General features: G+C 42.4%; 1 protein-coding gene across 1 annotated transcript in view; it reads left to right on the top strand.

Annotated features, from left to right (window-relative positions):
• The window catches only part of PDE11A (phosphodiesterase 11A), a gene marked incomplete at both ends in the record, with an annotated part of 323910 nt that overhangs the window by 41712 nt on the left and 268574 nt on the right, over positions 1 to 13624 (top strand). Inside the window, one exon of the mRNA XM_080927937.1 lies at positions 2402 to 2560. Coding sequence (XP_080784063.1) covers positions 2402 to 2560 — 159 coding nt within the window. The remainder of the gene's footprint in view (positions 1 to 2401; positions 2561 to 13624) is intronic.

Genomic DNA, 13624 nt, shown 5'->3' with positions numbered 1-13624 from the left:
TTTGCCCTGACTAGCCTCCCTGAGGGAGCTTGGCCTGAGAACATAAGCTGAAATAACCCTTTTCTTCCCTTTGGTGTTTTTTCACACCAGTAAAAACACAAACTAGACACAGGTCTTGAGGGGCTCATCTTGTCAATACCAGTTGCCTCAAGCCCTTGTGAAAATCAATAGCTCTAGATGGCTGGAGGGAGCTGAGTGTGGTTATGTGCTTTAAGGGGTGTTAACACATGGTTGTGGAGAGTCAGACAAATCTCACTCTCGCCCTGGGCTTGAAACAGCAACTCAAGTGCATCCTGTCTGCCACCTTCCCTGAAGCATGTTCAGTTCTCATTGCCCCCTCTGCAGTCAGCCCCCTCCTTCTTCCCTCCCTTTCTTCTGTCCTTTTATTTCTCTCTTTCTTCCCTTTTTTCCTCCTTTTTTATTTATAGTTTGAAGGCATTGTACCCATCTTCCCAGATGTCCTAGCATATATAACATGAGATTAAGGATACTCTCCTAAATAACCCCAGTAGCGAGGAAACATCCCAGTAGCAAAGCGTCTATTGAGGCCGTGATCTAACCTTGTTCAGCTTCCTCCCGACAAATGCAGGGAAGAGTGGTACATTGCTTTTGGACTTCATGCCTCTTTGCAGCGCCCATGGCAACTTACTGTTGACACTGTTTGAAATGCAAACCGGGTTTCTGATGGAATAACTGCTCATGAGCTTCTCAGTCTGTCTGTCTCTGCCTCTTCTCTTTCTATGGGTATATGTGTATGCGTGTGCAAGTTCATGTGTATGTGCAGGGGTGTGTCCCTTTTCTGTGTGAGTAAGTGTGTAGAGTCCAAAGGGCAACCTCAGTATCAGGTGTGACTCCATGGATCCAAGTGTCTCTTCCTTCCCAGGACCTGGAGTCATGAACCACACACAGCTGTGTCTGGGTTTTTATGGCACGCAAGGGATTGAACACATGTCTTCATGGTTGTGTAGTAAGTGTTTCCCAAGTAAGACATCTGCCCGGACCCTGTTTCTTGGTTTTCTTTATCTCGATGATGCTTTCTGCTATCTATTTGATAGAACACCCCATGTTCTTAGGGCCATGTGTCCTTCCCAAGGATACAATGTACCCTTCCCAAGGACACAATGTACCCTTCCCAAGGATACAATGTACCCTTCCCAAGGACACAATGTACCGTTCCCAAGGACACAATGTATCCTTCCCAGTGATACATTGTGTCCTTCCCAAAGATACAATGTGGCCTTCCCAAGGATACATGTTGGGAGATGATGTTATTTTGGCTCATTCACGGTTGTACTAAACTTAATTACTCGTCTAAGAAAGAATCTGCCAGATCTCCTCATTATAGAACACATATCATCATTATCATTAATAAATATTTTAGGGTGGCCTTTGAAGGTCATGTGATTATCCTGCTTAACATCCTTCCCCTGATGGTCCCAGCCGACATTGGTGATCCTTGCTTATAATCATTGCTTTACTGGGAGTTGACAAGATCTTACATAATTTAGCTATTTATCCTACATATTTTAGCAGGCATTCCTTTTATCACCCCTCCCCACACTCCGTTTTGGAACTATTTTTGAAATATCAGAATGGATCCGTAGATTTTTTTCAGAACAATTTAAATTCATAATAAACTTTTTGTTGTAGTAAATAATAAAAGAATGGCTTATTCCTTTATGGACCCCCTGTGGTCTCACTTCTGGGACACCGCTCTAGTATGGAGCCTAGCACAGGGACTCTGTCACTTGGTCCAAGTCGCCCTCTCCTGGGAATTTCTTTCCCAGGCGGTTCACTCCACCTGCCCTGCTGTTTCTGTCCAAGGTGGATATGTCCACCCCAACGTGTTTCTTTCCACTACCACCCCACACAAGCACTACTCCAAAGCCTTTTCATGCAGGTTTATATATTGAATTTTCAATCTACAAACCCTCCATACAATACAATTATATCCAATATACAAAAAAAAAAAAAAAAAAAAAAAAAACCCCAATCTACCCTTATAGAATCCCTTAAAATATTCATATCTACCTATCGCCAGTTACAGCCACCAGGATCTAGGTCTGCTTTCTCCAGCTCCATCTTCTTCCCTGAATGTTTTAGTAGTTTCTTACATATGTGATGCATTGCTTTCTCAGATAATATTTCATATCCAGTTATCTTTGTGAAATATCATATTTTATTAAGAACACAGTGAAGTTTCCTTAGGACACCGGCCCTTTTCACTTTCGTTAGCCTGGCTCACAATTATGCTGATAATTTTCATTTATTTTGGTTGTTTCAACACAACATCAAATCCATTTCTAGGAAAGGGGAGCAGGGGGGCTTTGTCAGTGACTGGCTCACCCCTCTCCTCTCACCTCCTTGCCCTTGCGATGAACGCTTTCTGTCTTATTTTCAGGACCGAAGATTCAACGATGAAATAGACAAGCTAACTGGGTACAAGACAAAATCACTCCTGTGCATGCCCATCCGGAACAGCGACGGTGAGGTCATCGGCGTGGCCCAGGCGATAAACAAGGTTCCCGAGGGTGCTCCTTTTACAGAAGACGACGAAAAGGTAAGATTTCATGCCCTGCGAGGCTCGTAGTTCCATTCTCATCACTGATTGCTGCTCTCTCGGAAAGGCTGGGAATTGTGTGAGCAGTTCTTCGATTAGCCTATTCACAGATCAAAGAGCTTTTTCTATGCTGTGTGGGATGGAATGGGAGCCCCCCCTCTTCCCCCCAATAGAATGGGGTATAATTGGAGATAATCACTCCATTTTTTTTTTTAAGCCTGCTTGTTGTTACAAATCCCAGCATTACTTTACTATTGTAGTGATTGCCTGGTCTTTATTTTCCTTGAAAGTAAGCCTTTTAATTGAGAACAGCACCTTGACCGTAAGCGGTCCAAGGGAGGGCCAAGACTATAGGAAGATTGTGGTGTTTCAAAGACTCAATTCTTTCATCATTTTAAACTATCACAGAGATTTGTCTTCTTAATTCTTATATAATACCTCAATGAAACGAGTGTGATTTCATAATTTCTGTAAATCCCCAGTGAAGCGAGCATTATTTTTGTTTCTGAAGAATGTGTGACATTGGTAGAAGTGACATACTTTTTGCTCTGGAACTTTAAGTTCTCCATTAGCAGCTTACTGAAAGACAGGATCTTCGGGGACCAAGCCCTGCCTTCAAGGCCTTTACCTTCACGTCTAATAGAATTTTGTTGAAGTAAAGACAAATCTCAAGCCAGTTTGTTTAAGTTCGATGGCTGCTATATGACTATTTGATTGAAAATTTAATAATGTAGCCTCGGATGGGACGCTGCAATTTACCAGTGCTGATTATTAATAGCACATGGATGCAAATATTCTGGCACAGAAGGTGAACATGAAACAGGGTTATAGTAAAACAGAAAGACTTTTCAATGAAGAGAGAGACCTCCAAGGTCATTTCTACAGTGGAATTGAAAGAACTCAAATCCCTGTAAAAGTTTATAAATTCATAGAGCATCACAGGACCTTGGATGACTTGTTCGTGGTCCTTTGTATGAAGCACATTGTTTGGGATCATAGTAGGTGGATGGGCAAATCCCACGTCTTTTGTGACACCCAGCAGCTACCTGAGGTGAAAGGTTCATGATGTTCTTTGAATCTGACTGTATAGGAGAGGAGAGCTCCAAGGGGGCTTCGTGGAAGAGAAAACATCTGATCTCTGCAATAAGGCTTCCAGCGACAGAACTTAGAGAGACAGAAAAAGCATTTGGAAACTGCTTTGCAGTGCATGGCGGTGAATTCTGAGAATCATGGGTGTCCAATGCCAAGAAAAGGTGATGTTGAGGGCTAACTCCTAAACAAGACATACAACACCCCCACTAAAGCCCAGGGAACCTTGTAGAAGAGGGGCAGGAGCTAGGGGGCTAGAAGATAGAAAGCGTAATAAAATGCCTTAGGCAGGACACAGCCACCATAACAATGAACTCAGCACAGCACTGACAGTTACTGTAACGATGAACTCAGCTCAGCACTGACATTAACTGTAACGATGAACTCAGCTCAGCACTGACAATGACTGTAACGATGAACTCAGCACAGCACTGACAATTACTGTAACGATGAACTCAGCACAGCACTGACAGTTACTGTAACGATGAACTCAGCACAGCACTGACAATTACTTACACTTGGCCCTCGTCAGGCTGGCCCTGTGAACGTGGACAGGGGAAAGGCTTATGAAGCCCACCATCTGCTGCTGTGCTATGGGCTAGGTAGATTCTCAGAGAGGAAAGGTCATTGTTTTCAGCTATAATACCCACTGCTAAGCTCAGCAGGATCCAACCGACAGCTCGAAATCCGTGGAGACACAAGTAGCCCTGGTTAAACTCAGTGAGTCAGAAAACAAGACGAATTGATATAAATACGAGAATGTGGTTTGTACGGAAAATGAGGGAGGATGGTGTCCATAGAGACAGCAAGGGATGAGAGGAATCTCTGTGCATTATAAGCCTCATGGAATTGCAAAAATAAAATTAAATTAAAATTAAAAATAAAACCTATAAGCATGAAGCATAGGCCACCTTAGCCAGTGTAACACATGTTCGTGGGATATCTAGGCAGAACAAATTCCCAGAGAGATTTTACTTTTTTACTTATGTGCCTATCTGTGTGTTTGTACGAGAGTTTGTTCTCATGACTATATATATATATAAAACATAAAGTTGCTTCTTCCATATTTGGCCATATGTGAAGAGGAAGATATTTTATATTTCCCATTTGGGATGATTATAAGGTTTTCTATTTTTTTAATATAACGTTGTTTCTCTGTCTTTAAGTTCGACTCTTTCCAGCTATTAACTAGTTCAGTCTGAGTCATAGCACATCCCTGCATATGTTTGTCATATTGCATATATGATTTGTATTTCTTGATTTCCTCAAGTCCTGGCTTTTGAAGACTGTAAGTTACATGTGTGTGTGTGTGTGTGTGTGTGTGTGTGTGTGTGTGAACATTTTGAATAGAGTCTTAAACACCTTTCCTTTTGCTTTGTTACTATTTCAGTGGAGTGTACACCACAGACTGGAATTTTTTTGAGTCCAAAGGAAGCCAAGTCATATTGTCAGAAGCTTTGCAAGCCTCTGAACCCATTTAGGTTGATGTGAGAGCTGGACAAGGGCATTCCCAGTGTCCTGCTGACTTTACTCAATTCACACTTAAAACCCAAAGTTAGCTGCCCTTGCTCTTCCTGGCAGCCTTCAGACAACCTCCTTTCCCATTCAGAGGGAGGATAAGATCCAGCAGCAACTGGAGAGGTGACTCTGGCCAGCATCAGGAGTGAGTACTGTTCTTGCAGAGGATCTGAGTTCAGTTCCTAGCATCCACAACAACCTGTGGCTCACAACCTGTGACTCCAGCTCTAGGGAATGATGCCCTCTTCTGGCTTCCATGGGCACTGCACTTGTGGGCAGAAACCCACACACAGACACACGTTAAAAACAAACAAGCAAGCAAACAAACCAACACCCTTTAAAGTCCAGATGCACCTGGAATTTCTGTCGCCTACAGGTAAGGAAAGAGGGGAACAAAGGAAAGGCCTGTGAGTACTGGTCAGAGGTTCTGGAGGCAGAATGCCTCCATGACAGTTCAAGTATTTGTTCTTAGTCCACTGAGTGTGGACCACTCCTTAGTCCACTGAGTGTGGACCACTCGACTGGGCCTTCTGAGATTCACAAACAGTTGCAGTGAGAGAAACAGATAACAAACAGTAAGTATCTAGGGTACCACTCATTGCTGGACAAGCCTCAGCTTCCTGGCCATCATTTTCACATGGAAACTTGTTGTATGTAATTAGCATAATATTAGTTTTGCCCCTTATCTTAAAATTCCATATTTCTAACATTGCAAGCTATATATGGCACAATTTTAAAACGCTCTGAGATATGAAAACTAGCAAATACTTGGAGATACATAAAAAGTTAAATGTACTAATTCATTTAGACTTAATGTCATGGTGCATAGGGATGCGTTTTTGTTTCTTGAACGCTCCATTACTGCAGACAAAGAGTCGGTGGCTATGTGGTACTGCCAATGATTATTTGGTAAACGTGGAAAGGTCATTGGTTCCTCTGGTGCCTGTCTTCAGCTGGTACAGCGATGGTGACCAGGCAGATGGTCATCCAGCTCTGTAATAAAGTGTCCATTTCAGTGACTTTCATGCCATCACGTGCTTTAAAAGTCTTAGATATTTAGCAAGAATTTAATTTGCAGAAGCAAAGTGAGAGGTCTGCATGAATTCCAGCTTCGCATATGCATGTATTAATCATTTCAGCTACACACCAGCAAATTACTAGTTTGGTAATCCAGGCTGCTTTGTGCACATAAAGAAAGACCACGTAGAAGGGGTAGTTGGAATTTTCTGGTTCACTTCATGGGTTCTAAGCAAACGTTCTTGTGTTCCAGGGCTATGTATAAAATATCTAATTTGGGTTATATGATTAGAGTCCTTATGTCCAATCAACTTATTTCTCTGTCATTCAAGGGGAGTAGACATTATTTTTGCAGCCTAAAATTATGAGTTGCGTAGAAACAAACCTTGGTGATCTCTTAAGACTTTTGGTCTCACTAGCATGACAACTGGGAAGTGACAGTGAGCATGGGTTCTTATCCATCCTTCTAGGCTGTGCATCCTTTGGTAGCAAAGGTGTCGCCTTTTGTCAGATTGCATAAATCAGAACAGGCCTATTGCCACTGCACTCCAGAGGCCAATGTGAAAGTCTCGGCCGGGCAGCCTACTGTAGCTGATGTGGTCACCTCCCGTCAGTCCGTAATTCAGAACATTCAGCTCTCCTTCTACGTTCATCTCACTGACATCCTTTGGAACTGGGATGCTGCTAACAGAGCGCAGCTGCTGGGGACTGGCCGTCTTCCAGAACTTGTTACTGGCAGCGCTGCCTTGCCAACTGGCACTGAGGAGGGTGCCCGGATGGCGTTAATGAGTCTCTGCAGAGGTTCAAGTTTGCAACAAAACAGAAGCATGAGACTCGCAGACAGATAATAGGGAGGATTTATTAAGCCCCTGGCCTTATACTTCAAAATTCTTTCTGTTTGTGAGGATGATATTTAGCAGCTATGAGATCTGGACGGTATGAAGGATATCGGGTTCCCTGTGTTGAGGAGGAGGATGTTGAATTCATTACAAAGAAGGAGTGACAGGTTGGTGGTCTCAGAAAGATGAATACAGGGGTTTGGCTAGCATATGACTGATGTCTTTTTCATTTGAATATCTTTAAACATGACTGCGAGCTGCCCTTCTACCATTACAGTCAACTCCCAAACAACTAGTCAGTTAATAAAGCAACGTACCGAGAGCAAAGAAAGATGGACGCTTTATCTTTAAATAGGTCCTGCAAAAGGTGCTGTGTAAAAGACCCTTTCAAACTCAGTCCTACAGCAGTGGTTCTCAACCTTCCTAACTCTGTGACCCTTTAATACAGTTCCTCATGTTGTGGTGACACCCCAACCATAGAATTATTTTCATTGCTACTTCAGAATGGTAGTTTTGCGACTGTTGTGAGTTGTAGTGTAAATTATTCACGTTTTCCAGTGGTTATAGGCAACCCATGTGAAAAGGTCATTCAACTGTCCCGAATGGGGTCGTGACCCACAGGTTGAGAACTGATCTATAGGGGCACATAACTTCTACCAGAAGAGCTAGCTCTCCATCACTTTTAAGATACTTACATGCCAAAGGAGCAATGAATGCATCAGCTGATTGTTAGAAATGCCCTCTGCACACTCACCCATTATTTTCATTCGTTAGTTACATCCCAGTGAAGCTTTTTGAACATGTTGCCATAAAATTATGATTAAATATTAGTGTTTAGCAAAAGAGGGCTCAAACGTCCCGGCAGATGGCTTGTGGTTTCTACTCTATTTGATCAATAAGATCTGAGTCTGGGGAAAAATTGGATCAAATTCCATAACTTGTTAATATTTTATCTACATTTAAGTCATAATCTGGCCATGGCTATATTCGCCATTTAATAGTGATGGCCCAGTGTCCAAGTACTCACCGTCCATTATTGGCCAATTCATCACCGGCCCGTGCATTCGCCGGATGGTTTCTGACCAAGCGTTGTAGAAATAGCCAAGATTTGCCAAAAAGTTCTTTCCAAACACATTCCTTTCAGAACTCAGGAACTTTGGATTCCTTTTCTTGTTGAAGAAATACTGCTGTTGCCTCCTGGCTATTCTTTCTGCTTCTTCCTTAGGCAGAATTTATCTCTGAGTAAGAAAGCAAGTGTACAGGCCAACGTATAGCGTAGGGGCTAATACACCATGAAGACTAAGACTCTTCCATTTTGTTGTGACACATGGGTCCCCGTAGCTGTGCCTTTGGTCATCCTTTCAGCGAACTGTGGGGATCCTCTTCCCACTTGTCTTTCTATGCTGAAGTCAAGTTCCACCATTAAACCTCTGTAGGATCAGTTGAAAAGTAGTTCTGATTTGTCCTATGGTGTGGTCCTTAATAGTTTACGTTTTAGCTCCCCAGCCCAGGTATCCCCAAACAATCACTACTGAATTTTGACTAACAATTTGCTAAAAATATAAATGATCAACTACTTAAGATTTTTAAAAAATAAATTAATACTAAAATCAGGTAAAGGGGGGATAGTGCCTACACAGTGGAGGCTGTATCCTGGAGGCTTAGTATACCAGTAGACTGACGGTCTTGTGGAAGATAATCTGACAACCTCTGATGGCTAAGGCGAGTGTATCTGTCAGCCCTGAAAACTAGGTAAAGATGGAGGGGCATAACCAGCTCGGTAAAGGTCCGACCTGCTCGTGGAAGCTGTAGCACGCACATGCCACAGTGATGATTGAAGATCTGGAAACCTGCAATAAACAGGGACTGACTTCAACCCAGTCTGTGGCCTGTCCCCTTTATCCCAGGAGCCCACTTCATCTGTGTCTGTCCAGACAATTTTATGTGACAAATTTGTGTTACTTTGTTTTGTTTTCTGTTTTCCCTCGTTTGGTTTTCTTCCCAAGACAGAGTCTCTCTGTGTAGCCCTGGCTGTTCTGGAACTTGCTCTGTAGTTCAGGCTGGCCTTACACTCAGAGATCCATCTGCCTCTGCCTCCCAAGTGCTGAGATTAAAGTCACGAGCTGCCACCACCCAACACTTACTTATTTTTTTATGATTTGTTTTATTTTTTATTTGTGTGCATAGTTTGTGTCTCTGTGTTTATATTTACCCCTCTGTGTGTAGATGTATGTATATGTGTATGAATGCATACCTGTGCATATGTGCATATGTGCATGCATGCATGTATATCCTCAGAGGCCAGAAAATGGCATTGGCTTTTCTGGAGCTGGGGTTGGGTGGCTGTGAGCCTCACAGTGTGGGTGCTGGAAACCAAACTCCAATACTCTGCAAGAGTGGTGCTTCAGATCACTAAGTAGTCTCGGACACATCTAAGCTTACCTGATCATGTATCCATCCCAAGCACCCTCGTGCTGTTTCCCTGAGAATATCAAGTTCTAATCACAATAATAGTTGTGCTTGCTGAGGTAGAGGAAATGAAGAGTCTGGTTGATCCTAAACTGGCATGGCTGGGCTGCCCATACTACAGAGCTAAATAGACAAGATTATAGCGGATCTGGGAGGGAATGGTTAGAGGCTGGGTAGAGTTAGGTCATCACAGATGAAGAGATGAATAGATCCACAGCTTTTAATGGCTGTCAGGATGGGAGGTAGTTAAGCCATGTCTAAGAGCACAAAACAACAGATAACTGTCTGACAAATATGGCCCCAGATTTGTGTGTGACTTAGACAAGAAAGAATGTTCTGCAGTTGAAGCTTAGAGGTAAATAAGCACTTGTTGGCAGGAAGAACTGTTGTTAGGGAACTAGAGCAGGTGTTACGGATTCTTATTTCCTGGAGATTTCGAATCCAGGGGGACAACTGCAGTTGAATAAATAGCTTAGTGTGGTTGTCTGAATAAACACATGTTTGCTCCACTCTGTCTCAGAGTGCTGAAATTCTTCAATTTCTCCTCTCTGCTTCCTCATCCCCCTCCCCCTCTGCCTTTTCCTCCTCATGGGTGGGTGCTTCTTCTCTTTCCTTCTCATTTTCCTCTCTCTCCCTCCTCCTCCTCTTCTTCCTCCTCCTCCTCTTTTTTTTCCTCTTTGCCCACAGAAAAATCTCACTGTGTAATTCCAGTCTGGCCTGGAATAAATCTTAAAAATTTCAAATTACTTTTTACTGTAAATGGAATTTAACAGAAATCAATTACATTTAGCTGTCTTTCAATTGTATGTTTATTTTCAATGTTTTCCTTTTACTATAAGGTTATTTTCTAACTATAAAAGTCATGTAAATTTATTCTAGAAAGTTTGAAAATCACAAAAAGCAAAATTCATATCACTCATAAACCTCTTTCAGGAAGAGGTTTTATTCTTTGATGAATTTCCCTGTTTATTTATTACTATCCATAAAGATGTCTCTGGATTTATAATGTACAGTACCTAGAGTATTTTATCATATTTTAAGCAATCTTCAAACATCTGATTTAAATGGTTATATCATTTTCTACTGTATAAAAGTCTGTTTAATCATTTTGTTTCTTAGCATTTATATTGTTTTCGACTCATATTATAAAATTACAATTAATCTCTTAACAAATAAGTAAAATTTGGTCCTCACCTTAGAATAATTTTGGGGCTGGACTATTAAAGAGATATGTCATGGATCAGAGATGAACTAATTCCTGTAATTTAGTGTGATTCAAATTATTGGGTTTACTGGATGAAAAGGTTTGAAATTAATTTTAAAAATAGCTTTATTGAGATAAAATGCACATATCATGTAACTCATCTACCTACTGAGGGCCATTAGTATATTTTCATAGTATGTAACTTTTAAAAAAGATTTATTTATTCACTTAATGTATATGAGTACACTGTCATGTCTTCAGACATACCAGAAGAGGGCATTGGATCCCATTACAGATGGTTGTGAGCCACCATGTGGTTTCTGGGAATTGAACTCAGGACCTCTGGAAGAGCAGTCAGTGCTCTTAACCACTGAGCCATCTCTCCAGCAGTATGTAACTTTTAACACACAGTGTACCCACTAGCAAATCACTCCCCACTTTCTCCCAGGAGTGGTAGACATTCAGTCATCCTCCAGTCCGTGTATGAAGGGATTTACAATGAATTAACAAACCATCATTCAGTAGACACGCCTACCACGACACCCATGGCACCTTTAATCACATGCAACCTCTCGAGTGTGCGGACTAGCTACTAGGCACAGCAAAATGCCTGCCAAGAAATGTGAATGAGGTGTTCTAAGTATAGACTTTTCCTTTATGCTTGCTGTTTTATTTTCGTAAAGCAGGTTATCAGATGAAAAACACTTTGGCAAAAATCTCCTCCCAAGTTGGATGCAATAGTTCACCCACTCTTCGCAAAGCACCCAGAGGTGAAATGTGTCTGTTTAGGTGAACCAGGCCTCTCTTGAAGCATTTCAGGAGGATATGGTTCTGGTTGTGGGCATCAGGTAGATGTGTCCTTTAATCCTGCAACAGGATTGGACAACCTCAGGGTCCATGACCATGAATACAAGTTTTGAACTTGTTATAGCTTTACAACTTTCAGTATGTGGGGAGGTGTTCTGGTATATTCTAAGTGACACATGATCTGGAAATGCTGCTGATGGCAGTTGTCAGAGGAGTTAATACCTGTCTCAGTTAGGGTTTCTATTGCTGTGAAAAGACGCCATGACTATGGGGTCTCCATTTTGATCCGAAGGCAGCCAAAGAAAACTGTGACTTCCTCCAACAAGACCACACCCACTCCAACAAGACCACACCCACTTCAACAAGGCCACACCCACTCCAACAAGGCCACACCCACTCCAACAAGGCCACACCCACACCAACAAGGCCACACCTACTCCAACAAGGCCACACCCATTCCAACAAGGCCACCCCTACTCCAACAAGGCCACACCCATTCCAACAAGGCCACCCCTACTTTAACAAGGCCACACTCATTCCAATAAGACCACACCTACTCCAACAAGGCCACACCTACTCCAACAAGGCCACACCTCCTAATAGTGCCACTCCCTATGGATTTATGGGGGCCATTTTTATTCAACCTACAGAATATTTTATACTTATTATACTTTTTAATATGCTACTAAACTTATGAAAAGATGCACTTCTACCAGCAACAAAAAGCCTCATGCTTGTGAAGGCAACCGGAGACTTCTATGTCATTGTCATAGCCACATTTGGAGCATGTTTTTTGGAGACCTCTGGAATATACATTTATTTTTTGATAAAACAATTTTTAAACTTTTATTATTTTATGCATATGGACATTTTGTCTGCACAAACATATGCACATCACATGTATGCTTTGTGCCTGTAGAAGCCAGAAGAGTAGGTCAGGTCTTCTGGAACTGGAGTTACAGACAGTTGTCAGCTACCATGAGTGTTGAGGATTGAACCTGGACCCCGTGGAAGAATAGTGTGTGCTTGTAACCACTGAGCCATTTCTCAAGTCCTCATAGAGCATCCACTGTTGCTAAGGCAACTCTCTGCTCCTTGATAGCGCGAAGCTCAGGTCCATGAACAGGTAAGCATAGCACTACACGTTTTCTTTGCCAAGAACTGAATGAAAGTTGTAAGCATTGCAACAGCATGCTGTGTTCCTTGTTTTCTTTTATTCCCTTAAATGAGAAAACAACGAAAAGCCTTATGAAGCGCCTGTCGTGCGACAGGTGCACTGCACATGTGACCTCATTTGTCTTCACAGCAACCCCGTGTGTGACCATTACCAATCCCACTCGATGGCTACGAAAACTGAATGAGATTGGGTTTGAGTGTGCCGAGGGGTCACCTCACCTAGGTTGCAGAGCCAGGACCAGTGTCACCTGCCTGTCTTTGCATGGGACATGGAGGTGTTTAGTGTATGCTCCTTAATTTCCTGTACCTGATACATACATGCTACACGTGTGTGTGTGTGTGTGTGTGCGTGTAGATGTGTGTGTAGATGCTATACTAAAAGGAGAGCAGGTGGAGAGTATGTGACTAAGGGAAGTGTCACGTCTTCAGCCTTTCATAAACACCAGTGACTGAGCTTGCTCTTTGTACATGCAAGGGAAATGGAGAAGCTTGGGCCTGGGGACAGCTCAGTCAGCTCCATCCGCGAGGGACCCACTGTGCACGCTTGGGGCCCTGCTCAGATTCCCAGCACTGGGAAGGGGATGGGTGTGGAGACGGGTTAGTCTGCCCAGTCAGACTGATGCACTCCAAGTTCAATGAGAGACTCTGCTTCAAAAACAGGGTGGCGAACTATTGTCGAAGACACTAATGCTGACTCCCATGCATTCGTGCACCAGCATATATCCACACAAACACGTTTTTAATGCACACGCACACCAGCTAGCAGACAAGTTGAGAATCACTAAGATATAATGACTCTGCATATATAATCACAAGGCATACATAATAAATCACTTATCATCATTTTGTTCCATTTCTTGTTTTCACTGAAAAAACATTTTTAATTTTTAATGTATGTTGTGTTCTCCTCACCCCCAACCTATCTCTAGCTTTTTTTTTTTTTTT

The sequence above is a fragment of the Micromys minutus genome, assembly GCF_963924665.1.
Source record: "Micromys minutus genome assembly, chromosome: 13".
NCBI lineage: Eukaryota > Metazoa > Chordata > Mammalia > Rodentia > Muridae > Micromys > Micromys minutus.
Note: the sequence above shows the minus strand (reverse complement) of the source record. Positions and strands in the feature narration are given on the sequence as shown.